Source organism: Neofelis nebulosa, chromosome 2 (genome assembly GCF_028018385.1).
Source record: "Neofelis nebulosa isolate mNeoNeb1 chromosome 2, mNeoNeb1.pri, whole genome shotgun sequence".
In the NCBI taxonomy this organism is placed as follows: Eukaryota; Metazoa; Chordata; class Mammalia; order Carnivora; family Felidae; genus Neofelis; species Neofelis nebulosa.
Window position 1 is genome coordinate 200,914,551 of NC_080783.1, and position 27,994 is coordinate 200,942,544.

At 46.2% G+C, this 27,994-nt stretch overlaps 1 protein-coding gene across 9 annotated transcripts; it reads right to left on the bottom strand.

Moving 5' to 3' along the window:
• Positions 1-2,267: 2,267 nt before the first annotated feature.
• Positions 2,268-27,853, bottom strand: RCC1 (regulator of chromosome condensation 1). 9 transcript variants are annotated; one of them, XM_058718389.1, is made up of 13 exons: positions 27,753-27,853; positions 19,968-20,101; positions 12,031-12,157; positions 11,103-11,181; positions 10,439-10,528; positions 9,358-9,545; positions 9,000-9,179; positions 8,075-8,171; positions 7,838-7,960; positions 7,190-7,345; positions 6,816-6,935; positions 6,342-6,494; positions 2,268-5,393 (listed from the first exon to the last, which is right to left on the bottom strand). In XM_058718389.1, exons 4-13 carry the CDS (start codon positions 11,173-11,175, stop codon positions 5,218-5,220), a joined length of 1,356 nt encoding a protein of 451 aa, XP_058574372.1. In that variant the 5' UTR covers positions 11,176-11,181; positions 12,031-12,157; positions 19,968-20,101; positions 27,753-27,853; the 3' UTR covers positions 2,268-5,217. The 9 variants fall into 9 exon arrangements, with proteins under 9 accessions (XP_058574372.1, XP_058574371.1, XP_058574369.1 ...); XM_058718388.1 differs by having other exon boundaries at positions 12,031-12,160; XM_058718386.1 differs by lacking the exon at positions 12,031-12,157.
• Between the last annotated feature and the right edge of the window lie 141 nt (positions 27,854-27,994).

The window sequence follows — 27,994 nt, forward strand, 5'->3', positions numbered from 1 at the left end:
GCGCAGAGTTCCTGGATCCCTGAGGGCGGAGCTACGCCGGAGTCGGCGGGATGGGGCGGAGCAGACGTCACTGCCGGCACGCGGTTGCTCCAGTAATGGGGTTACTCGGGTTTCTCTCTGTGTTCAAATACAAACGTACTATAAAATTTTGCTTATTGTGAAAAAAAAAAAAAACAAAAAACCTGCAAATATAAGCACACTTTTTAGAAAACGGAAAAGTGCCCTTTGGGAGCCAGGACGACTCAGTTCCACTACGTGGCCTTGGACAAACCACAGGTCGGCCCCAGCCACCCCTTCACCATTTCCCAATTTGCAAGACGTGAGATTTTTGTTGAAGCTGGATGGGATCCTGCGGTGGAAAGGGGGGCAGGGGTTATAGGGCGTGTAAATTGGAGTAACAGAGTCATCTCAACCAAATAATCCCCAAGTCGTGTCATTTTGCTTTCCTGAGTCCCATATCCACTACCCTAACCCAAACCGCCAGCTCTCACTTGTCCCAGAATGATGACCTGCCCATAGAATGCCCTCAGTAAACAGGATTTCAGTGACTAGATAATCCCGATAAAACTCTCCTAGTCCGGAAACGTCCCGGGTCAAAGCCTCACATTGGCGGCTATTGCTCAGGGAGCTTCTGTAAGTGACTATCTCTAACAATGAAGCTCACTTTGCGGATCTCTTTTTGGGGCTCCCTCTGGGCTGATGTGACACTAACGCCCTCCTTTACCAGTTTATATTCCTATACCAGTTTATAGGCAACCTGGGCGTTGCGTGTCAAAGCCAAGCGCTCTTCGATCTGAAAACTTGAGATCCAACCACCAGCTGCCACATTTCCAGCTTTATCCTACTTACTGTAATAGCAGGGTACCGGCTAGGTGCTTTGACTATCAATTCCAACAAATGAAACATCAATCTCAGCCCCTTCTCACTAATTATTTTGGCAAGTTATTTAACCTGAGACTAATGTGGGTAATAGTCCTTACCACATAGGGTGATGTGAGGAGAAAATGAGAAGTTGGGAAAGTACTTGGCCCAATGCCTGGCATCCAGGAAATTCTCCATGGCATTTGGAGGCATTCAAATTATAACTGATAGCTGTTTATTTAGTACTATTTGCCAGGGCCTCTGCTGTGCTCTTTGCTTACTACACGTGGAAGATTTATTTATTTTCAGGTTGGAGATTTTTAAATGTTTATATATTAAGTTGTTTTCTTTCTTTCTCTTTGGAGACTATGCGATTGGGGAGGGGGAGGGGGGTAGGGAGAGAGAGAGAATCCCACACAGGCTCTGCACTGCCAGCACAGAGCCTGATGCGGGGCTGGAACCCACCAACTGTGAGATCATACCTGAGCAGAAACCAAGAGTCCGACTGAGCCACCCAGGTGCCCCTTAAATATTTATTTTTAATTTAGAGTATAAGTTTCATGAGACAGGGATTCTTGCCTGTTTTGTTTCTAATCAAATTCCTACAACAATGTCCGGGATATGATAGGCACTGAGAAAATATTTGCTGACTTTATGAAATAAACAATGAACAGCACAGTCCCTCACCCTATCTATCCCTACCCTGAAATTCCATTCCCTTGGGGCAAATTTTTCCAAATCTTCTTCCTAGAATCTTTCCGCACATTTCTAAATGACATATGTTCTCTTCATTTGTAGTTTCAGATATTTTAGCAACTGCTCTTCATTCACACATATACACGTCCGACTTCTCATAATTTCTGTCAGAGCACAGGTACCTGGCTGGCTCAGTCAATAGAACATGCAACTCTTGATCTGGGGGTGGTGAGTTCAAGCCCTACATTTGGCCAAAAAAAAAAAAATAAAACAAAATAAAATTTCTGTCAAAACAATATTGAACATCTACAATTCTGTAAATCTTATTTGTAGCTAAGCCACATAGGGTGCTATGATTACCTTTGTTTTGGGGTAATCAATCCAGGTTGGAGAAGGATGGGGGAAAAGATAAAACAGAGTAGATGTGTTTGAACAAAGGGAAATTTACACTTGGTACTAAATTAATACTTACACCAGAAAACTATGCATGTGAAAAACAAGGCAATTATTAACTATAGGGAACAATTTAAAAAGTACAATTGCCAAAACAGCAAAAACTATTTACTTTGTGCCTGGCACTATTCTAACATATGTGAAGCACCTGCAGAAAGCTTCATAATGCTTGCTTGCAATACAAGGAAAAGGAATTGAAGTTCTAGGTTCAGGTAGCGGCTAATTTTTTTTTTTTTTTAATGTTTATTTTTGAGAGAGAGAGAGTGAGAGACAGGCGTGAGCAGGGGAGGGCAGAGAGGGACAAACAGAATCCAATGCAGGCTCCAGGCTCTGAGCTGTCAGCACAGAGCCTGGCGCGGGGCTCTAACTCACGAATGGTGAGATCATGACCTGAGCGAAGTTGGCGGCTCAACCAACCGAGCCACACAGGCGCCCCTGAGGCTGATTCTGATTCCAGCCTAGTTTGTGCCCTTGGTAAGTAGCTTTTTTTGTTTATTCATTTTTTGAGAGGGGGATGGAGGGTCGGGGAGAGACACAGATCCTGAAGTAGGCTCCAACCTCTGAGCTGTCACCACAGGGCTGGATGCGGGGGTTGATTTATGAGCTCTGAGCCAAAGTCAGACACTTAACCGACTGAGCCACCCAGGGACCCCTGGTAGGCAGCTTCTTGACCTTAAACGTCAACTCTATGGACTGTTTCCCAAAAGACAATGCTGACTTTGCAGGACTGATGTAAGGATCAGAAGAGCTATTATTGCATGTAGAGTTTAGCACAATGCCTGGCCCATTTTAAGCCCCAATACAGAACAGCTGCTATTAAGAAGAGGGAATTTTCATCATGCTGTCAAGAAGGAAAACTCCAGTAAATCTAGTCCAAATGGACTTTTGTAGGGAAGAGTAGCAGACATACAAGTGCTTCTTTACAAAGAAAATATTATAATCAAAAGTGTGATTTCCCTTCTAAGAAGTCAGTTTCTAAGCAGTATAGTGCCTGTATCAAAACTAAAACTTCAGGGTGCCTGGGTGGCTCAATTGGTTAAGTGTCCAACTTCAGCTCAGGTTATGATCTCACCGTCTGTGGGTTTGAGCCCCGCATGTCAGGCTTTGTGCTGACAGCTCAGAGTCTGGAGCCTGCTTCATACTCTGTGTCCCCCTCTCTCTCTGCCCCTCCTCCACTTGCACTGTCTCTCTCTCAAAAATAAGTAAACATTAAAAAAATGTATTAAAAAAAACCCAACAACTAAAACTTCAGGGGTGCCTGGGTGGCTCAGTTGGTTAAGTGTCCGATTCTTGATTTGGGCTCAGGTCACCATCTCGTGGTTTGTGGGATTGAGCCCTGCCTCAGGCTCTGTGCTGATAATGCAGAGCCTGCTTGGGATTCTTTCTGCCCCGGCTCCACTCGTGTGTGCACATGTGCTCTCTCTAAACATTAAAAAAAAAAAAAAAAAAAAAAAAAAAAAAAGCCCTAAAACTTCAAGGGGGAAAAAAATCACAGAATACATTTTATTTTACATCGTATTCATTTTTCAAGTTACTAACATCCAAAAAGAATCCTTCTGGCAATAATAAAAATTTCCTGTTATACATATAACAGACCTTCTATATCAGCATTGTTCATTATAAAAATGTTCTTTGTTTGCATAGCCCAATACTAGCCATATAGGACTACTGAGGACTTGAAATGTGGCTAGTGCAACCAAGGAATTTTAAATTTTTACAACTTTTGATTTAAATGTAAATAGCCACGTGTAGCTAGTGACTACCATATTAGGTCGGCCGTATGATTTGGTTGCTTAAATGCCTGGGAAAATCTACATTAATACATACAAGTTGTCTTAAGAGTTATTGTGCAGTTAATCGTTTAATCAATGACATCAGCTGTTAAAAATGATACAACAGCAAGCTTTAGCATAAGTATCTATAGGTATGCACTGTACTCAAATCTTGGTTTGGGATTAGGATATTAAAAGATCCATTCCATGTCTCTTACATTATGCAGCATAATTTTTAAAAAATCCAGTGATTCCTGAAACATAAATACCTAAGCAAAAATCAATCACCTCTTTTTCTTTTTTGATTTGTATGAAACAGCCACACCAACAGCTGACTGGCATATTCTAGGACATGTCACTTAAGTCCTAGCCTTGACCAGGTGCTTAGGTATGGGTTTATTCTGCTCTTCCCAACACAGGTGCTCCCTTAAAAAAAGCAGGGAGTATGTAGAAAACAAGTGGCCTGTTTTATAAAACTCTAAATTTATTCAAAGTGTTAAAAGAGTTCACTCTCCCCTCCAAAATACTTTACATTAAAAAAAAATCAAAACTGTTTTCTATTTCCTCAGCCACTGTACAAGCTGCTGCTTCCCTTTCTGGGCACAAGCCTCTGCCCCCTTTCCCCTCCCTCCCTTCACTCTCAGTATTGCTTTAAATTTGTTTATAAAACCCTCCTTCCCCACTCCCCCCATGTCCTGCCCTGCAGATGTAGCTTCCTTTCCAGATTTCAGGCCCTTGGCTGCAGGTAAGGCATGTTGGATGGGCAGAATTCTCAGGCAATGCCTGAAGGGCAGAATGTTTTGTGCTTCTGGGAGAAAGGCTGATTGGCTTTTTTCTTGACCAAGTGAAGGATCACTGTTTTTTCTTCCCCGTGGACATCTGTTGAGGGCCAAATATTTGGCTTGGAGTTGCCCATGGCTGGGCAGCCCTGCCCGGTCTCCAGTTTCCCCCAGGCATAAGTCCATGACAGCTGGGTCTGACCACCATACCATTTGTCTGCCTGTGGATTGTGAAGGACAGAGGGTGGCACATGGCTACAGTAGGGCTTGATGAGCCCCCAACCTCTCAGAATGTGGGCACCAAATCCCCAGGGGAGGAATTTTTGGTTTTTGGCAGGCAAAACCAGGGCCAGCCAGGACCATGGGAGGTAGGGACGAGGGGGAAAGGTCTAACCACATAACTCTGGGGCGAGCAATGTTCCAGGTGCCAAAACCCCCTCCCCTTTTTCATTTCCCCCCTCCCCCTTCATCCTGTAGACTGTAGGATGACTCACGAAAGGAGGACAGAAAAGAGGGAAAGGATTCTTTCTGCTGATAGGAAAAAGGCAGATGACAGAGTACTCAGGGCTGGGGGAGGCCTGCTGGAATCTATAGTCATAGCTTCCCAGTTCCAGGAGGGGGGGTGGGTGGCGGGAGCCAGGCCCGCAGAGGCTTCATCAGCTCTGTTCCTTGTCCTTGACTAGTAAGACTGTGTGCTGGCCACCACTGGACACAGATAAGACCACACGGTTCTCCAGCTGTTTGCCTGTCATCTCCACAGGGCTCCAGGCATCCTCTTCCTGCCCCGTGCCCAGCTGGTAGTTGGTGCCCATGCCCCAGGCAAAAACACGACCTACAAGGGAGAGAAATGGGGGCAGCTGTCTCCAGGATTCCTAGCCCCACCTTTCTGTAGTGTGAGAAGCCTGGAACATGAGGGTGAATTTTGGCTTTGGCCTGTAGCAGCCTAGCAATGTCCCAGCCTCTAGTAGTTCAGGGAAGCTGAGAGAAGCCAAGGAGATCTTGGATTTAAAAAACAGCTTTGTCAACCAGAGACCACATTGCCAAAGACTTCTCCCTGCTCCTAGGAATGGCATTCAAGGTCCTACATGACTGGCCACTCCCCAACCCCTATACCACCCTCCATTCCAAGGACCTGTGGGACTGCTCTAGATGCTCCTGCACTTCAGATGCCCTCCATGCCCTCCATTGCGTATCATAAAGGACTGAACCTTTAAGGTGTAGTACAAGCTCCACTTCCTCAGGAACTCTTCCCAGATAATCCCAGGTCAAGCGCTTCTATCAACTGCAGCCTTCTCAAGGTGCCCATTGCTGTCCCCCTCAGGCTTTGGTGACCAGTGACCATGTGGTTCACACTCTCCTCTGCTGTGCCTGCTATGACCCCAATGACTAAGCCTTCTTTCTCCTAGTAAAATTCTAAGTACAACTCTCTGGTTGTAAATAAAGAGGCCACCTTGGTGGAAAATGTAAAGAGAAGCCTGAGTTAGGAGTCTGGAGACCTGGATTCAAGTCCTACTGCCTATCTGGGCCTCAGTGACATATCCCCTTCCACTATTTTTCTATGCTACAAAACAAATCACCCTTATTAAAATAATTTGTTTACTCATTTTATGTCCATCAAAGTCAGAACTTCAGACAATCAGGAGGAAAGCAACGTCATCACAAACAGTGCTCTGTGTATCTCAGCTCTATTCAATGATGGACATCAGAGGCTGGTGAACAGTTTGGTAAGAATCATGATCCCCAAGCCCCAACCACACCGAATGTGGACAGCCCCACTCACCATCCTTGGTCACGGCATACCCTACGGAGGCCCCACAAGCTACTGAGGAAACAGCAGGGAGCCTGGAGATGAGGGTGGGTATGCTCTTCTCCTCAGCACCCTCCCCAAGGCCCAGCCGCCCATACTCAGCACGACCCAGGCTGTATGCTTTTCCTGTGGGAGGAGGGGAGAGATAAAGAGTACCAGAGGGCATGCTCCAGGTAGGCCAGTTGAGTTCCCATATCTGTGGGAGCTGGTTCCCACTCCCAGGGTGGTAAAAATGTCTGCAGTATATTCCAGTTCTGGGGGAGTCCTGATAGAGCCCCCATAGGACCCCACTGAACTCATTCATACCTGGAGGAGTGCCAGGACTCTGAGGGATGGGGGTGGCCCTCATGGACCCACATCTGATCCAACCCATGGAGCAGGTCCAGGTTCCATATCTTACTGGGTTTATGCCCAAGGAACACTCCACCCTCAACCCAGAGGTCCCACCTTCTGAATCCATGCAGACTGTATGATGCTGGCCACCAGAGAAGCCCACCCAGGACTTGGTAGAGTTCTTGAAGGATGTCAAGTTTTGGGGTACAAAGCAAGATTCTGTGCCTGGGGTTCCTGGGAGGAAAAGGCCAGGATAGAGCTGTCAAGGGTGAAACTGTCCAAGGAGCTGTCCTTCTTCATTCCCTCACGCAGCGAGGTCGCCTCCCCCCGCAACAAACACCAAGATATGGATATTTTCACTTTACAGTGACAAAAATATGGCTCTGAGGGGTTAGCTGACCCCATCAAGAGCGAGCAGTCAATGAGTGAAGCCAGGATTTGAACCCAAGTCACTCTGGGGTATGCTAGATGCTAGGCTTGGGACTCACCAAGCTGATGATAGTTGGAGAGGCCAAATCCATATACATGACCCTCGCAGGAGATGGCAAAAGTGAAGTAGGCACCACAGAAGGCATCCTGGAATCTCACGTGACCCCGGCTTCCTCTGGATTTCAGCATCACACACTTGGGGACCAAGAGTCGTTCTGTAGGCAGAGAGGCAAGGGTCAGTGGCAGACACACACAGCTTCTCTGTCTGCCCTGTGCTTTTTTCCCCATTACTATAGCCCTTGGAGGGAGACTAAGCAGGCATTCTTCTCCCTATTAAACAGAAGAGGAAACTGAGGCCATGAGAGTACAAGTGCCTCACTCAGTCTCCCACAGCCTTAAGAGGTTAACATTTACATGGAACTTACCACGTGCCAAACATTCTTCTATGTTAGCTCATTTAACTTCACCACAACCCAATGAAGTAGGTTTAGAGATGAGGAAACTGTGTCCAGAGTCCCACAGCCAATAGGTAGCAGAACCACAATTCAAATCCAGGGTAGTACGGCTCTAGAGTCAGAGTTCTTAACTACCAGGTTAAGGTCTATCTGATGCAAGCCTAAAGACTGTTAGGGAACTGCTTTTGCCTCTGACCTTCACCAGGGGGTGGCTTGCCAAGTTGCCCCGCCAGAGGGACCTAAGCCACCTACCAAGGCCCTGCCGGCCACCACGGTTGGCAAATAATTCAGGCACACGGCCCAGCTGGCCCTGCTCCCCGCAGCCCAAAGTGTAGAGGTCACCATCAGCTGTCAGCATCACCAAGTGGTCATTTCCTGAGGGGGAGAGGAAGGCAGAGGATGCAGGGCTTGTCTGTAGGGCCCAGGGCTAGGCCAGCCACGGAACAAGGTTCTCCAACTCCTGCCTAGAGCGAGTACCCCCAGACTCACCTGAGGCCACCTTCACTACAGGCATTGTCAGCTGCACTTGCACAGGTACCATGCTCTTCTTCATGGGCTCCAAGAGTCCAATCACACCATTATTGTCCTGGAAGGTAGGGCAGAGCACTTACCAGCCAGTCGTGCCTGCCCCATACCAGTCAGGTCCAGGCTTGCAGGCAACCACAGAGCTGTCTGGTGAAGGACACTGGTGCCAGATGGGGATGAAGAGGTGGGCAGGAGCCGGGACAAATAATGAAATACTTAATGAATGAAATAGTATGTGGCTTGGGATTTGCATTAAAATAACAAAGGATCGGGGTGGTGGGGTGGATGGGAGTAGAGAGGAAACAAGTTTGGCCACAAATTGATGACTATAGAGGCGAGTAGATGGGTGTTCAATGTTATTTTTCTGATCACTTTTATGTGTTTGAAATTCTCCATAAAAAATTTTAAAAACAGTCCTGATGAAGAAACACCTTATCAGATTCCTTTATTTTTAACATTTCAAAATAAACACCAAAGTACCAAAACAACTTTAACGCTGACTCTGTTTAAACTGCACTCCCTTGCCTTCAAAATTCTGAGATGTGACAATCTTTCCCATGCACCCCAAAACCCCTGACAGATGTAGGAGATGGCTGGGGAGGAGAGAGGTTGAAGGAGATGGGTGAGGAGAGTAAGCTTCCTGGATTAGCCTCAGCTTAAAGGCATCCTTGATCCACGCTTTCCCAAGATACACATTTCATAATGTAGATTCAAGGTAAATGTGGACAGGCCTGGATGAAGAGACCTGGGTCTGGGCCCAAGCTCTGCCTCTGGGCCTTGATTTCCCCACCATTACACACAAGAGGGAGGTAGAGATGGATTATCACTGGGGCCTCACCAGTTAATTCAGCCAGCCAACCCCCATGCAGTTCTCCAGACCCAGTCTTACCCGGAAGGAGCCCCAGAGGAAAACTCGGCCATCCTCAGTGAGGGCTGCTGTGTGACTGTCTCCTGCCGACACCTGTACCACTTTCTCTTGTAGTTCCACTTTCCCGGGAACCATCTCTGAGCCCTCTACTGATGTGTCCCTTCCCAGGGCACCCTCATCATTGCAGCCGAAGGAGTAGACCTGTGGCCAAGATGCCTTCATTAGTGCAAGGTCTGGCCTCAGTCCATTCTCGTTTAGGCCACTCCCTGCTCAGCTAGCCAGCACCATCGCCACAGAGTAACTTTTGTGGCTCAAGGTTCCTTCTCCGAACCCCCAAGCCCAGGCCCTGTCCAATCCTGTGCCACCCACCCCAACCTACCTGGCCGCTTTTGCTTAGACACACGGTATGCATGCCCCCAGCCTCAGCCTGCACAATGTCCTCCGGAATGGGCACCAGGGCTGGCTTCTTCCTTTCCATCACATTCTCGCCCAGCCCCAGCTGGCCCACATCGCCCTGGCCCAGTGTCAGCACCATGCCTGGTTCTGTGCTGTGGGACCTATGTGAGACTGAGGGGTGAAGAAGACAGCCCTTGAGTGTGCAAGATGACAGGGGAAAGGAGAAGTCATTCTTTCTCCACTGCATGGGCTCTGGGATCACAAAAACCTGGGTTCAAGTCCCTGCTCTGCCACAGACCAGTAATATGGCTTTTCTAATAAGCCTAAATTTCCTCATCTCCGATATGTGAATAGCAAAAATAACTGTGTCACACGGTTTTTGTGAAAATTAAAAACTGAGCACATTATTAATATGAGGGAGGAAATGTTAACAAGAAGACACTCAATATTGTGAAATGAATCTTGGTGGGGAAGAGAAGAATGAGGATACAGACAGTCTTCCCAAATAGCTCCAAGTTCTCAGTTAGGAGTCACTGTGCCAACGAGGATTCACATAATGTCTACCCTTTCCTGACTGCTTACTCTACTAATGTGAAATTGCTTTGTAGTCCCCTAAATTATGCTACAGACCTTCCATATTAGGATCCTTTCTTATAGGAAAGGAAACAGAGACTCAGAGAGGTTAAATACCTTCCCAGGGTCACAAATCTAATAAATAGTAAAGTCTGCACTGAAACCAAGGGAACCTACATGGGTCAGAGCATCGTTCCTAGCTTCCATGTTCTGGCTGCGACTAACTTCCACACATATTCACACCCAACCCTTCCGCGCCTATCTGGGAACAAACAGGCAGCAGAAGAGGAAGGGGCGGGAGTAAGACATAAGACAGACATTTGCAAAAAGGTACAAGCCAACCAGCGGGCAGCAATGGGCCATCTGCTGCCCAGTGACGGTCGCCCACGGCCCCGGACAACCTATGGCGTCCAGACCCTCCCTCCGGGGGTGTGGCCACAGCTGCCAGGGCCGCTATGGCTGCGCAGAGGGTGCCCTGGGCAGGGAGCCACCTGGTCGGGTTTTCTGGTCAGGAGGGCTCGGCCCGTGGGCACCTGGAACACGACGGGAGGCACCAGCCCTCACTGCCTGGTTACGAGGGTCTGCAAAAGACAGACACTGTCTAAGTGTGGGTCCACACTATCCCCTCCCGGATTGGGGTTGGATTGATCTCCTCACTGTCTCCCTCCAGGGTCCCAGGAAAGGAAACCACAACTACCTTCCTCAAATGCTACCAGGACATTATCTCATTTTCCTCTTAACAGCCCAGCGAGATTGGTGCTGAGCTGTTGTATGAATCAGGTAATTCAAGCTCAGCGATGTTAAGTGGCTTAACCGAAGCTACACGACTGCAAAGTGGCAGAGCCTGGACTTGAACCTACTTCTGGAAGTCAATGGTCCTAGCCCTGGTGCATTACTGCAGGGAGCAAAGTCCTAGGGTCTTATACCACCCCCCCACCACCTCCCAGTACTACCTGAGTGCTTGTAGACAAGTCTCTGCTGCTTTAGGAGTCTCAGAGGGTGGGATTCAGTAAGCTACAAGAGACTCCAGCTGGGTGGAGTTCTTGGGCTTCCAGGTCCCTCAGCTCCAGAGGTCAGGGAGGAAGGAGCCCAGTCCCAGAATATGGGGGCTCCAAGAGGCCACCCGTTCAGAGATAGAGGCCAAAGCCAACTTACCCTTCACTTTCTTGCTTTTGGGGAGAGCATCCTCTGGAGGTGACCTTCTCTTAGCTATACGCTTGGGTGGCATCCTTTCCTGAAAAACCCAGGCAAATACTCCATTTCATTCATGGCAATCATTTACCTGCTCTCACTAGGTAACCCTAAAAAAGGTAAGAGGGATTCCAGCCATTCCACTTCTCAGAATTTATCTGAGAAGAATGGTAACAGAATAATGGATACATCCCAAGATTAAGTTCCATAAATATTCTCTACTGTATTTGTCATAACATTAAAAAGGAAAATGGAGCAACCCATGTACTCAATAGTAGGAGCTGGAAAGTACGTGGTATATTTATAATAGAATGGTATGAAGCCATTAAAAGTGATGCTTTCAGAGATTTATTTATTGAATCGGAAGATGCTCACCATTGCCAAATAATATAAGACTGAAAAAACACTTCATCATCCCATTAAAAAATGTATACATGTGTAAAAATATGTGTAGAAAACTGTGTGGAAAGAAGTACGTTCATTATTAACAATGGTAACCTCTGGAAAATGGGATTATAGACACATAATTTTTTTCTTTTTGTACCTTCCTATATTATCTAATATATCTAACAACATTACATGTATTTTTTTTTAATTTTTTAATTACAAAAGATTAAAACCTTTAAGAACATCAAACAAAGTATCTCTGATAGCTCTCCCTCAACCTTGATATACCACTAGTAACTCTGGTGAAGCACTACTGTTATCAGACCCTCCCATCCACAAAAAAGCACGATTCTCATTAAATAAAACCAAACCAGACCATTTGTGCCCTTTGATCCAAAAGTCCCATTCCTACAAGGAACGTGGCCTTCTTAAACAGTCCAATAATAAATAAACACTGTGTACGTGCTCACCAGGTATTAGAGAAAGGGGAAAGGAAACCACTTATAAGTTACGAGAAAGGTTCCATCCAGGGCAGCTAAGGTTCCATCCAGGGCAGCTACGAGCCTCAGCCCCAAACCCCTCCTGCCTTTAGCTGCTGCTGTCCTGCAATGTTCTCCCTGTCTTCCTCAAGGCTGCTGAGAACAGAGACATTTTCCCCAGCTCTCTCAATTCCAACCCAGCCTAAACTGTGTCCAAAGCCTCTTTCCTCCACACACCCAGCCCCGGAAATAAATCTTCATTGAGCCCTGGTCTTTAAGCTGTGAAAAGAAGTCAAATTGTCTAAGCCTGGAGCTCCCGAAACCAGAATTGTAAACCCTCTGGCAGGGGCCAGGGCACTTTAGAGCTATCCTGATGTAGAAATAATATAGCTTGTGCCAATTAAGAATCTCAGGGCCAGAATCTGGGCTCAGCTACTTTCTAGCTGCTTGACCTTAGGCAAAATTACTTAATCTCTTCATGAATCAGTTTCTTCCTCAGTAAAACAGGGATAATAATAGTACCTACATCTTTGTTACATAGGGTTAAATGAGCTAATATTGTAAATGTAATAAATTAGTATCAGTATTACAACATTTAGGGCCTGTCCCAGGTAATGCCTGAGAATAGCTCTAAACTAATCTAACCCACCTCTCCTCCATTTTGTAGATAAGGGATGAGACTCTACCCAACACTAAAAATGGAATGAGAACTCCAGAGTCCTTCTCAGGCTCAGCTGTGGCCCTAACCAGCACCCTGCACCTCCCTTCCCCCCCACCCCAATGTCTTTCTTCCAGTAGGTCCTAGAGCCTCAGCCCCTCCAGCTCCCTATTGCAGAGTAATGAACACAAGGCCAATGGCCTCTTGAATTTCCAGGCACTTTCCTGCTAACTATCCTGGGGCAGAACAAAGGACTGAAGATGAGGAAGTAGCCAAAGGTTTAGAATTCTCCAAGCCAGTGTAGGCTGAGCCTCGGCAGGCTGAGCTGCTTCTACAGGTTGTGACTGGCCCAGTTCTGACTCTGATGAGGTGGCAGTTCTGAGCGTCACCCAACTTTTATTCCCTTGGGGTGTGATTCCCCCTCTTGGGGTGGGACTCCTCCTCTCCAACCCACCTCTTTGAGACCCCTCTTACCATGCTAAAAATGCACATTCTCGGGGATTAGAGGGAATTGGATTCACCTGACAGGGCTGTGGCTTGTTCACCCCTGCTTTTGTGGCCATGGTTAGCCAGCAGCCTTGACCTCTCTGAGCTTTATCCTCATCTGTCAAGGGGAATGCAATGACTTCTCAGGGCTGCCCTCAGAACTGAATGAAATATCTGTTTTCAGTGCTAAGCACACAGTAAGTACTCAATACATGGCAGCGTTTATTCATTTGTTCCACAAATATTCATTAAGTGCCTATCACCACTGTTTGGTTTTGGGTCAGGTGTAGCAAGGAAAAGGGGACTACCCCTCTCCCTGTTCCCATGAAGCTTACACTGTAGTATGGAAGACACATTACAGATGATGCTGAGTGAAGGATAAGGAGATACGGTAAGAGATCACTTGGGGGGACACAACAATGTGAGTGTACTTAACACTGAGCTATATGCTTAAAAATGGTTAAAATGGCAAATTTTATGTTTGTGTTACCACACTAAAAAAATAAAATGCCTTGGGGTAGGGGAATAGAGTGGTTGGAGGGGATGACATTTAAGCTAAGACCTGAAATATGAGAGAAAGACAGTAGGGCAAGACCATGACGAAAGTGGTCTGCTAAATGGCATGTTTGGGAACGTGGGGAGACCAGTGCAGCTTCAGCTGGAGAGCAACTGGTCAGACGACATGAGGAGAGCAGGGGCTGGATCATGCAACACCTTGTAGGGAACACAGAAAAATTTTAAGAAAGTCTTCACCAGATTTACATTCTTAAATGGCTGTTCTGGCTACTGGAAAGAAAATGGAATGGACTGGAAGAGGAGGCTATTGCAGGCATCCAAAGGAGAGACGATGGTGACTTGATTTGGTCTGTCTGAGGTAATAGAGAAAAAGGAGACAAAACTGATCAACTTAGGAGACAAATTCGATGTGTGGATTAGATGTGCAGAGTGAGGGAGAGGGAGAGATCCAGAATGACCTTCTTCATCCTAAAAAAAAATCCAGAGGATCCCAGGCAGGCCTCCCCAGAATCTCCCTATGAGCTTGGCCAAACACAAGGACTCCTAGGCATTGGGTTAAATGACTAGGAGGCCGGTATGGGGCGCCTGGCTGGCTCAGTCAGTGCAGTGTGTGACTCCTGGTCCCGGGGTTTATGAGTTGGAGCTCCACACTGGGTATAGAGATTACTTAAAAATAAAATCTTAAAAGAAAATGACTAGGAGGATGGTAAACTTCTATTAGTGAGATAGAGAACACTGGGGGACAAACAGGAGAGAAGAGACTGAGAAGACCATTTCTCCAGGTGTTTTCCTGAAGCTTGAAGTCGTTGGGAGCCAACGAGAGATGTGAAGTACGCAGAGGTGGGTGGGTGAAGGGTGTGGGATAGAACAGGTATCCCTTGTTTCAGGTAGACAACTTGGATCCCTGGCCAAGCCGGCAGCCAGTTGAGTGTGTCCAGGGCTCTATCCTGCTAAAGGCAAATCTCCCATCAGTTCATCAAAATGACCTGTAGAGGTTAGCTGTGCCACAGACGGAGACCGTGTAACAGGATGGAAGAGTACTCACAACAAGAAGTGAAGTGAAAGCACAGGGAAGAGAATTATGTCAGCATACTGGTGCTGACGCTGGGCTGACCTGTAGACAAGGCCTGAAGTGCAGACAGAAAAATAAATGAGGTGGTTGGTATCATGGGGGCGCTAACAAAAAACATGTGTTACTGTGGGTTGGAACCCAGTGAACATCTCCTTAGACACCTGTGTTTTGGCTAAAATTGTGGGGCATCTCACTGCAAGCTATGAACATTGATCCTATTTTACAGACGAGGAAGCTGAGGCTCAGAAAGGTAAAGTATCTCACCCAAGACTGGAAGAGGAAGTGAACGTCTCAACCAAGTTGGTCAGACTCCAAAGCTGGTGTCCTTGCCAGCTTCCTCCCCAACGTTCCCCAGTCTCTCAGCCTGCCTGGGAACTATCTCTCATACCTTCTCCCCAAGAAAAGACAGCAACTTGGCTCTGGTCTTCCTGATACCTACCCCATCCCATTCCAGAAGTCATTCATGATCTTTCTAAACCTCAAACCTGAAACAAGGTGCTTCTTTGCTCAGACTCCCCACTGGCTCCTTCTGCCAGGAAGAAGCCCACATTTTCTAGACTGGTACGGAAGGCTCCAGACTCTGGTACTGACATAACTTTTGGCCTATCCCTTTTCTGTCACAATCTCCTTACTCTTCCCACACAATCTTAGACTGCTTATTGTTCTCTCTGTCCATTTGCATCTCTATACCTTCCCACCCCTTATCCTACTAGAAGAATGTCTACTCAGTCCCAAAGTCACCTCCACTGGTAAATCTTCCAGATCTTTCCCCTCATCCCAAAGGAATCATTCTCTCCCAGAGAAACGGGACAGACTTTTGGATCTGGATCGTAATTACTCTAATTTACATGTCTGTCCATCATACCAACCTACTCCTTAAAACGTGAGCCACTCTGGGGCACTGGCCGCTCCTATCGTCTGTATGCCAACAATCTTTTACTCCTCACAAGATGAGGAAGGACTATCACTTCTAATTCAATTGCTGCACCTGAGGCTCAGAGAAATAAATTTACTTGCCTAAATTCATACAGTCAGTAAAAGAGAGTCAGGAACAGAACTCAGGTATATATGACTGATTAAAAAAAACCCACAAAAACAAACAAAAAAACACATCAGCCAAAGGCAGACCATGATCCAGGCAAGGTTGGAGGCAGCCCAGGCAGGCCTCCCCAGGATCCCCCCATGAGCTTGGCCAAACACAACGAGTGAGGGCTGAAGCTACCTAAGAGGGAGAGGACAGTGAGATAAGAGAGGAGACACTGAGGCAGCTTGGGTCTGACAGGGTGGGCCAGGTGGGTGCTGGACCCACTGAAAAATGCGGGGAAGGACAGACCTGGGTTCTCTCTGAGCCTAAGAATTTCTGCCTCTCAGATGGAGGTCTCTAGGTATAGCAGAATGCTGTCGTGAGCAATCCTGGAAGCAGGGCAGGGGATGAGAGAGCACCTTCTAAAAGGTGGAGCCCTGGGGGCACCTGGCTGGCTCAATGTGAGGAGCATGCAATTCTTGATCTCGGGGTCACGAGTTCAAGCCCCATATTGGGCCTAGAGCTTAAAGAAATAAGTAAACAGGGGTGCCCGGGTGGCTCAGTCGGTTGAGCGTCCGACTTCAGCTCAGGTCATGATCTCACGGCTCGTGAGTTCGAGCCCCACGTTGGGCTCTGTGCTGACAGCTTGGAGCCTCAAGTCTGCTTCAGATTCTGTGTCTCCTTCTCTCTCTGCTCCTCCCCCATTCATGCTCTATCTCAAAAATAAATAAATGTTAAAAAATTAAAAAAAATAAGTAAACAAACAAACAATAAACTTTTTTCAAGGTGGAGTCCTTCACATCCTCTACTACACAAATCAGTTCTTTGTATGGACACCCTCTCTAACTGCTCTGGGTGTTTTCTTAATCACACAGTAAGTGTCTCGACTAGGAATAAGCAGCAATCTTTTGTCCCCATCCTAAACCCCCCTAACAAACACAGCTTCCATCCTCAGCAGCTTACAGTCGGGGAGAAGAGTGAGACACAGTCACAAAAGAGTAAGGTCAGATATAGAGTCAACTTCCACTAATAGGCATCTGTGATGCCTGGAATGCTCACACCTGCCCTCTGAGGTAAGTGTGATCACCCTGGTTTTACAGAGAAAAAAGTTGTGCCCCAGGCCACACAGGTGGGGTGAGATCCCAGGTCTCCTGACCACTTCCCATCAGCACCAGAGCATCCCCCTTCCTCCTCTTCCCCTTTCTCCCTGGGCTTCAGTTTCCTCAGGTGGTAAACGAAGGTATACCAGACTAGACAGTCTACCAGGGGCCTGGTGTTCCTGCTGTGACCTTCTATGACCCCTCCACAGCCTGGTTTCTGCAAAGAAAGAGCCCTCTCTGACCACAGCAGCTGTCCCTGCCACCACCCCTACTTCCTCACTTGCCTGCCAGACTCAGAAGCTTAAGACTCTCTTTGTAAGAAAGGTCCCCAGGAAGAAAGGGAGGAGAGAGTCTCATCTGTCAACAAACACTTGCTGAGCTCCCGCTATGTGCCAGCCACAGAGCTGATACACTTCACTCCAGGAGTTCACCAGAGGAGCCCCCTTGCATGCAGAGGTATCCTGGGGAAAAGGGACCTCAGCTTCCACCGGATGTTAGAATCACTGCTTTATGAAAAATACAGGATATAAGGAACTCTCACCATACACCTCTTACCTTCATTTTACAGACAAGGAAACTAATGCCCAAGGAGACTGGGGGTGTGGCCCAAGGGTACCTAACCAATAAGCTACAAAGCTGAACAGTATTCCTGCTCTTGGGATGTCTTTGTGACAAAAGCATGGTGAACTCCTAATTCCATCTTTCCAGACCCATTCTGATGCCCTTCTTGGGTGACCCCCTCCCTGCCTCCTCCACCCTCACCCAGTGTTTCTTGGTCTTGCACGCCAGACCTCTCGATACCTGGTCCTTGCTGTATTATCTTGTTACTCCTTTCTTTGTACCCCACACTGAAACATCTATGGTATTTCTGACCCCAACTCACCTTTACCTTCGTGCCTCTCCATGCCCCTGGCTGGATGGCACTAACCCCTCCACCTCTGTGGGCTGAATAACTCCACTGTCCTTGAAAACCCCATCCAAGAGTCATCTCACCCGGAAAGCCATCCGGACCCTCCTGGGCAGGGTTGGGTGACCCCCTCAAGAGTTTCCATACCACTCCGTACGTTGGACTTCTGCCAGGACACACAAGTTACACTTGGTTGGAGCACTTCAATTACCATCTGATGAATGAATGACTTGCCAGCAGCAGCGCCGCTGGGTCCACGGACATACATGGGTGGCACACTGGACCTTAACCGAGGCCCCCACAGGGGTCTCCCCAAGGAGACCAGGGGCCACACGGGGCCCTTCTCACCATTGTTCCTCAGCCCTGCCAGCGCGGCACGAAGTAGACAGACAGTAAAAATCAGTTGACAGCTGAGTTGATGCGGGGTTCACAGCACACCTCTCCAAGGCTCAACAGTCTTCCTCTCGGTGCCTGGTGACGCTGACTTCTTGCCCTGCAGAAGACCCTCGCCAGCCTATACCTCGCGCTCCTCAGGCACACACTCTCCGGGCAGGATCCCCTCCGCTCCCCGCTGCTCTGCCAATCGCATCCTCCGGACGAATGCTGGACAAAACCACTTTCCCCTCTCCGGAAGCGCAGCCGGGGCTGCCGGTCCCGGGCCGCGAGGCGCGCGGGTCTGCGCCCTGCGGGGTCACGGCGGCCGCGCGCACCCGGCCGGCCGCGCTCGGGCCGTTTGAATCTCCCGCCCGCGCGGGCGCCGCGGGCGGACGAGAGAGGCGCGGCGGCAGAGGGGCCGCGCGGCCCTCGCTCGAGCCAGGCGGGGCCGGGCCGGCTCCAGGGCGCCCCGCGGGGCCGGGGACCCGCGCGCCTGCTCCCGCGCCTTCCTGCCGCCCGGCTTCACGTGGGGCCGGCGCCGCCGACACGAGCGCGCGGGCGACGGCCCCGGCCTGCCAGGGCTCCAGCTGTGGCCGTCCGGGGTGCAACCTTCCGCCCGGACCCTCCGCCCCGACCCTCCGCCCGTGACGGGTGCGACCTACCTCGCTGCAGGTCCGCCACAAGCAACTCCTCCGCCCGCCTGCCCGGCCGCGAACTGCCCCAGAGCATGCGCTCTGCAGGCCTCCGGCCCCGACCCCGGGCCAGAAAGAAAAACAAAGAGCCCGGCGGCCCCTGGCGGCCGCTCCGGGAAGTGCAAGTGGCGCGCTCGGGCTAGAGCGCTCCCGACCAGGCTCTCTCCGCCCTGGCCCGGGTACAATGGGTGTGTATTTCGGAGACTCCAAATCCGGACCGGTGGACTGACAACCAGAAACTACTTGAAACCGGGGTTTCAAGTTTGGGAAGGTCTTGTGGGGCAGAGACTGCACGGAGAAGATACTGATACTGCTTTCAAAAGGGTCTCCGTCAGAGAAAGATGAGAAGAAATCAGACCATCAACAACTACACAGGGCCATGACGTGGGTATGCACAGGGGCATCTGGCTCAGCCTGGGGCTTAAGAAAGGTTTTCCAAGGTAAGGCTAAGAGGGCAGAGCATCTAGGACGCATCCCTTGCGAAGACAGGGAGCGATGAGAGAGTCGAGTGGTTGTGGGAAACTGCCAAGGTGTGACTGGGACAGAGGGTGCCTATGGGAGTGAGCAGAGAACACTAGAGAGCAAGGGTCAGATCATGATGCAGGGCCTAGTGTATCCAAGGAGTACAGCTTCTATCCTGAGGCAGTGAAGAACTAGGGAAGGGATTTGAGCATGGGAGTGACACGAGCAGAATTTGTTTTAGAGCAAAATGGAGAATGGACTTGGCAGAAGGAGAAACCGAGAGTGGGGGGAGCAAGAGAAGTGAGGGAGACCAGCGAAGAAAGAATGTGGGGCTATGAATTGGGGTTGGGAGCTGGAGCTGGAAAATAGGCACCAAGCTGACTATGCTCTCTTAATACACTCCTTCTTCAGTGGATACAAACAGTTCAAGATTCCAGATGTTCCCTGAGGTGACTTCTCAGGCCATTTGATTGTGTCTGGAGGGTTTCTGAGGTCAGGACAGGGACCTCTGCAGAAGGGTATTTTCTCCATTTCGTGTTGATTCTGACTCTGAAAGTCATTCAATCATACCTGAACTCTAGATGGATACTTTTGGTGAGTATTTACCAACTGAATTTCTCCTACTATGCAGAACCCATCCCAAAGGACTCCCCATATTCAGGGTCTCTTACCTCTCCAAATTTACCTCTGCCTCCATCATGGACTCCTCTTTTAGATGATATACTGTGCGATTTCTCCAAGTTTTAACCCTGGATGTTTGATCTCTCTCTGCTTTCTTCTTCCAAGATCTTACTCATTCCCATGGCTTAATGTAATTATAAAAATGATTATTATCACCCATTTTGTAAAACTGTTTACTTTGTTAACTACAGAAACACATCCACCCATGTCCATGAGCTCATTTGTTCCTTACGAAACCTCACGATAGTTGGAAAATGAGAAAAATGAGGTTCAAAGGTGAGGCAAGTTCTCTGGGGTCAGCACACAAGTGGTAGAAGGGGACCAGAGCTCTTGTTCAGCCTGGAGCCATCATCTTTTAACTGAGAGGGCAGTCCATTTGGTCTGGTTCTGACCTCCACCCTAAGTTTTAGCTCTCTATCTCTTCCCAGAAGACCCCACACCTAAAATGAAACATGTTATGTACGGATCTAGACCTCTCCCCGCCCTCCCCAACTTCATCCTTACAGCCAAGAGTAAGGTTCTCTGAAAAGTAAAGATTCAATCCTTAACTTATTTTCTGATTCTTCCCTCTTCTCTCCTCTTCATGCTTTGGTTTCTGCCCCTCTGGTCTAAAGCACCACCCTCCTGGCCTCTGCTCCTGCCTCACATCCCTTCCCCTCCATTTTGTTCCACCTAGATCCCCATTAATCACCCTAAACCATGGCTCTGAGAACTTGCCCTGCATACAAATCTTTAAAGACTCAGGTATTTCTTCAGTGCTGTACTCGGAGCACCAGGCAGCAATTGCCCCAAGCTGTTGACTTCCCACTCTCTCCTTAGCCTCTGCACTGTACTCTGAAGGTGCCCATGTTCATTCTACCTTCTCACCTTTATTGGGGCTGTTTCCCCTACCAAGTGTCTTTCTTCCTGCCTTGCTGAGCTCTTGATATAACTTAAGGCTCAATTCAGACCCCATCTCTGTGAAGACTTCCTTGACCCCACTTATCTTTTCCTATTCTGAGCCGAAATATTAATTTTAATTATTTTTTACATTCTATCATTTATTTCACTTATTGCACACAAACCATAATAAGAACAATCAATTGAACCTGGCCCAGAACTGGCTCAAATGATAGAAGTGAAGGACACTGAAAGTTATTATAACTGTATTCCATATGCATAAAAGTTAAGTAGAGATATGGAAGATATAAAAAGACCCAAAGTGAATTTCTTGACAATATCTAAGATTGTAAATACACTGGATATGATTAACAATAGATTAAATATTGTGGAAACAACGATTAGTACACTTTAGGGCATAGCAATAGAAATTATCCAAAATGAGACACAGAGAAAAAAGAACTTAAAAAAATTGAAAATAGCATTAGTGAAGTATGGAATAACTTTAAGTGGCCAAATATACAGGAAAGCAAGGAGGATCTGGGGACAGAAAATACATGAAGAAATGCCACCTTAAAAATGTATAAACTATAAACCTACAGATCTGTGATATTTTTTTAAATGTTTATTTATTTCTTTTGAGAGAGTGAGCACACAAGGGAGGGGCAGAGAGAGACAGAGAAAGAGAATCCCAAGTGAGATCATGACCTGAGCCAAAATCAAGAGTTGGAGGCTTAAATGACTCAGCCACCCAAACGCCCCATGATAGTTAGTTGTATATGTCAACTTGGCTAGGCTATGGTGCCCAGCTGTTTAGTTAAATGCCAGTCTAGATGTTGTTGTGATGGTATTTTTAAGAGATGATAACCTTTAAATCAGTAGACTTTAAGGAAAGCAGATTACCTCCTATAATGTGGATGTGCTTCATCCAATCAGTTGAAGGCCTTATGAGAAGGAATTCTGCCAAGACTGCATGTAGGCTCAAGACTACAACACCAACTCTTGCTGGAATTTCTGGCCTGCCAAAGTGCCCTACAGATCTCAGACTTGGCAGTCCCCACAACTACGTGTGCCAGTTCTTTAAAATAAATCTCTATCTATCCATTTACACACACATACATCCAGTTGGTTCTGTTTCTCTGGAGAACTGTAACCAACACAAAATCCAAGAAGCTCGAGTAACTCCAAGCACAAGAAACAGGATACATCAAAATCAAATTGCTTAAAACCAATGATAGAAAATCGTAAAAGCAGTCAGAAAAAAGACATGTTATATACAGAGAAATGAGGCAAGGATATAATGCAACATGTTATGTGCAGAGGAACAAAGACAAAGATACAATGCAAACAAGGGGACAATGGAGCAACATCTCTAAAGCACTCCAGCCTGGATGGCTCAGTCTGTTAAGCGTCCAACTCTTGGTATGGGTTTAGGTCGTGATCTCACAATCCGTGGGTTCAAGACTCCCTTGAGGCCCCCACCCCCCTCCATCAAGACCCCCCCTTCTGCCATTAAGCACCCCCCCGCAGGTGAGCCCTGCTTAGGATTCTCTCTCTCTCTGCTCCCCTCGGCTCTCTCTCTCCCCCATCTCTCTCAAAATAAATAAATAAATAAACTTAAAAAAAAAAAAAAGATAAAGTTTTTTTTTAATAAAAATTTTAAAAGTACTCCAGCAAAATTGTATCTCATAAGGTATATCCAGCGCAAACATCTTTCAAAAATGAAGGTGAAAATAAGGTATTTTCAGACATATGAAAGCTGAAAGAATTCATCACCAGTAGAACCATTGTAAAAGAAATGTTAAAATAAGAACTTTGGGGATGACTGGGTGGTTTAGTTGGTTAAACGTCTCAAAATAAGTAAATAAACTTAAAAAAAAAAAAAAAAGACCTTTGGGCAGAAGGAAAGTGATACCAGATGAGAATCTGCATCTACACAAAGGAATGAAGAGCACTGGAAAATACCTTATTTCACCTTCATTTTTTAAAAAAATTTTTAATGTTTATTTATTTCTGAAATAGAGACAGAGCATGAGTGGGGGAAGGGCAGAGAGAGAGGGAGACACAGAATCAGAAGTAGGCTCCAGGCTCTGAGCTGTCAGCACAGAGCCTGATGTGGGGCTCGAACCCACAAAGCATGAGATCATGACCTGAGCTGAAGTCAAACATTTAACTGACTGAGCCATTTAGGTGCCCCCAAACTTTATAAAAGATGAGGGCACCTGGGTGGCTCAGCTGGCTCAGCATCCAACTTCAGCTCAGGTCATGATCTCTCAGCTCGTGGGATCAAGTCCCATGTCGTGCTCTGTGCTGACAGCTCAGAGCCTGGAGCCTGCTTCAGATTCTTTTTTTTTTTTTTTTTTTTTTTTTTTTAATTTTTGGGACAGAGAGAGACAGAGCATGAACGGGGGAGGGGCAGAGAGAGAGGGAGACACAGAATCGGAAACAGGCTCCAGGCTCCGAGCCATCAGCCCAGAGCCTGACGCGGGGCTCGAACTCACGGACCGCGAGATCGTGACCTGGCTGAAGTCGGACGCCTAACCGACTGCGCCACCCAGGCGCCCCATGCTTCAGATTCTGTGTCTCCCTCCCTCTCTGCCCTTCCCCTGTTCACTCTTCTGTCCCCTCTCTGTCTCTTTCTCCTTCAAAAATAAATATAAACATTAAAAAAAAAACTTTAAAAAAGATAGTTTCCTGTTTAGACAAAAAAAATGTATTGTGGGTTTTATAACATATATAAAAACATATATAAAAGTGATATACATGACAACAATAACAAAGACTGTGGGGTGACAACATAAAGTTCTTTTACTGTCATAAGTGAATAAATGATATGATATATACTATCATAAGTGAATGAATTGATACAATATCAATTGAATGTAGAATCTGATAATCTGAAGATGTATACTGTAAACTCTAGAGCAACCACAAAAATAATAAAACAAAGTTATAGCCAGCAAGCCAACAAAGAAGGTAAGATGGAATCAGAAAAAGTTACTCATTTTTTAAAAGGGAGAATAAGAGCGGCACCTGGGGGGCTCAGTTGGTTGACTGACTTCTGCTCAGGTCATGAGCCCATGCTTTGTGGGTTATAGCACCGCATCAGGCTTTGTGCTGACAATGCAGTTTCCCTTTCTCTCTGCCCACCCCCCCCAAAAGAAACAAACAAAAAAGAATCCTTAGTTGATTCTTTTTTTAAAAAAAGGTAGATTAAGAAGAAAAAAGGAACAAAGAATAGATGAGATAAATCGAAAACATATTTAAGATGATAAGACTCAAACCTAAACGTTAATCATATAAAAATATGGTCTAAGCACTAATTAAAAGGCAGAGATTATCCTAATAAATTAAAAAAGGCAAGACCCAATTATGCACTGCCTACAAGAAATAGTTTGTTTTTTAAATGTTTATTTGTTTTGAGAGAGACAGTGGGGGAGGGGCAGAGAGAGGGCAAGAGACAGAGAATTCCAAGCAGGCTCCGCACTGTCAGCACAGAGCCCAATGCAGGGCTGGAACTCACGAACCATGAGATCCTAACCCAGCCGAAATCAAGAGTCAGACATTTAACCATCTCAGCTACCCAGGCACCCCATGAAATATGTTAAAAATATAAATACACAAATGGTTTAAAGGTAAAAGGATAGAAAAGACATCCTCTGTCACACTAGTCAAAAGAAAGCTGGAGCAGTTATATTAATAACAAAGTAGATTTCAGAGCAAAGAATATTATTGAAATAAAGTAATTTCATAAATGATAAAGGAGTCAGTTATTCAAAATACATAATCCTGAACATATATGCAACTAATAACAGAGCTTCAATATGTGAACCAAAAACTGATAGAACTTATGGAAGAAATAGACAACTCCACAAATATAGGTGAAGATTTTGATAACTCACTCTCAATAATTGATAGAAAAATTAGAAAACCAGTGAGGATACAGGAGACTTGAACAACTCTTGTAACCAACTTGAACTGATTGATATTTATCGAATGCTTCACCTTTCTTCACATTCCACCTTGCTTTCTTCAAACAAAGTAAAATACATATTCAAGTGCACATGAAACATTTATCAAGATAGACCATGGTCTAGGTCATAGAACAAGTCTTGGTAAATTTAAAAGGATTCAAGTCATACAAAATATATTCTTAGACGACACTGACATTAAAGTAGAAACTAGTAACAGATCTTTGGAAAACTCCCAAATATTTAAAAATGAATATACTTTTAAATAGCCTATAGATCAAAGAAATCAAAAGGGAAGTATTTGGAAGTATTTTGAACTCAATTAAAATGAAAACGCAACATACCAGAAGTTGTGGGATATTGTTAAAGCAATATTTGGGGGAAACTAACAGCACTAAATGCCCATATGAAAAAAAAGATACCTCTCAAATGAGTGCCATCAGCTTCTACCTTAAGAAACAAGGAAAAGCAAACTACACCTAATCAAAAGAAAACAATAAAGATAAAAGCAGAAATCAATGGAACAGAACATAGAAAAACAACAAAATTATCAACTAGTGTTTACTATTGCCAGACATAGTATAGGAACTGAGCTTACAAATATGGTTCCATTCTTGAGGATCCAACTGTTGGGTTAGACGGACATCAGTTTGAAAAATAATCACATCAGAATGCTAATTATCATGATGGAATGCTCAAGGTGCTAATGCTTATGAGAAGGGGAAGTGAAGACAGTGGTTAAGAGTTCAGGTTCTAGGGGTGTCTGGGTGGCTCAGTCAGTTGGGCATAAGACTCTTGATATTCACTCATGTCGTGATCTCGCAGTTGTAGAATTGAGCACTGAGCTGGAAGCCTACTTGGGGCTCTCTTGCCCCCCCACCCCTCCTTCATGTGTGCTCATCCTCTCTCAAAATAAACTTAAGAGCTCAGGTTCTAGAGACAAAGACCTTCAAGTTTCACTCTGTGTGGCCTTGGGCAAATGATATAACCTTGATCTTGATCGTCTTCTTTTTCTATAACATGGATTTAATAAGATTCCTTGCATTGCATAGGGCTCTTGTAAGGATGAAAAAATGCCTAGTGCATGGCAAATTCTACTCAAATGTCAGGTACTATCATTAAGATGTGGGTCCCATCCGTTAGAGGGAAAGACATACACAAAGATGGAAGAAATGGGGGTAAGGGAGAGGCATGGTTGAGGAAGGACTTTCACTCCCCAAAAAACTACTCATTTCCACTTTATTTTCCAGTGTTGAGTAAAACCAGGCACATGGGTATATAATTAATTACAACTGAAACTGAGGTTTTAGGGTGTAGTGGTTACATTAGCTTAATACCAAAAAGTGGTTTAAACCAGGTGGAAATAGTATTTTTTGAGGCATGATATAATATAGGTTGAGAATAGGTTCTGCAGTCAGTTGCCTTGCTCAGATGCATGCTCTGACACTTACTGGCTGTATAACGTGGGCAAATTCCACATATCCTCCAACTTCAGTTGTCCTCATCTGCTAAATGGGCACAGAGTACCTTCTTTATAGAGGTATGTGGAGTATTAAATTACATATGCACATCACTACACTGTCTTGCTTAAAGCTAGTAACATAATAGCTTATCATAGTATGGTTTAGGAGTTAGGTTCGAATCCTGGTTCTGCTCCTTACTACTTAGATGATCTTGAGCAAGCTTCTAATCCCTTAATCTCTCCTGGAAAGATAGGGTTGGTTCTGAGGTAAACCTGGTTGAATAGTAAGTGATGGTAGACTATTCATTCAACAAGATTTATTGGATACGACATCCCAGGTTGTTTGCTGGAATACTTAACAAGCTCATTGTACTTTTATGAGACTGTAAGCTTTTTACAAATATTAACTTAAATCTCACTAAAACCCCAAGAGGTAGGTACTTTTATCATCTATGGATGAGAAAATTGAGGCAGAGAGGTTAAATTGTTTGCCCAAGGTCACGTGGTGGTATTAGGATTCAAATCCAGACTGTCTCGGGACTCCCAAGTTTGCTAGGAATGTCTACTTGCAGAAAAAGCCTGCAGGCAGGTAGGTTACAAGAAGTTTGGCAGAAAGGGTGGGGCCTAGAAAACTCGCCAACAGCTTTGCTCCAGCTACACTTTGGACAGAGAGAGAAAAAAATGCACGTATTTCCTGCCTAGCAGGTTACCCGGCCCTATGCTAAGAATTTGTACTAAAACTGTAAATCCCCAGGTTAGCTGTAGGAGAAAAAGAACACTTCATTTTACTGAGCACCTCCTGCACAGACTGCAGATGTGACAATGATACCAAAGAGGAGACTTTTGGCTATACAGGCTCCCTCCCAGCAAGTGTGCAAGAGGGGGATAGTTGCAGACGCTGCTTCCTACTTGTGGGCTTAAGCAATCAGCCTGTTAGACTAATACCTCAGAATTGTGATGAATACATGCCAAAATGCTTAGAACAGTGCCTGGCAGAGGTAACCATTGCAAGAACACTTGTTCAAGATGACCTTTTAAGTTGGTACTCCTTAAAAATAAACCCATCAAGAGGCATCTGGGTGGCTCAGTGTCCGACGTCAGCTCAGGTTATGATCTGTTTGAGCCCGAGTCAAGGCTGTGCCGACAGCTCAGAGCCTGGAGCCTGCTTTGCATTCCCGATCTCCCTCTGCCCCTCTCCTGCACTCTCAAAAATAAGCATTAAAAAATTTGATAAGCCCAGCAAGCTCTCCCAGATTCTCCACATAGTTTAACTACCTCCAATTCTATCATCTGGGGCTCAAAGGAGTGAAGCAGTCTGCCTCGACATTCCAAAAATTTGGGCTATGACTCAATCATCTCTAATCTCCTCAATCACCTTGATGGCTTCTAAATGGGCATGAGGCTGTTATAGTCCCCCTCCCCACTGTATGTTCATTTAGTCCCACCCAGGAACTAGACTCTACCTTCTAGATGGTTCCCTGCTAGTTCCCATCCTTCAGGGCCTGGACTAGTTTCCAATGCTGGCAGTCAGTGCCTGTGCTTGACAAGATTTCCATTGTGACTCAGCCTCACATCATAAGCAGGATGACAATGCTCTCAGGCTGAAGTACACTACTTGGAACAATGGCAGTAGAGGCTAACTAGCTAACAGTGGTGGGATTTTGCCATTTATGTCCAATCATGTATTTGCTAAGGTTAACTTGCC

Coding starts and splice junctions, on each gene's coding strand:
- RCC1 (XM_058718385.1), bottom strand. Junction 9,180..9,357: donor GTCTAAGCAAAAGCGGCCAG/GTAGGTTGGGGT, acceptor TCTTGGCCACAG/GTCTACTCCTTCGGCTGCAA. Junction 8,172..8,999: donor TCCTCTGGGGCTCCTTCCGG/GTAAGACTGGGT, acceptor CCTACCTTCCAG/GACAATAATGGTGTGATTGG.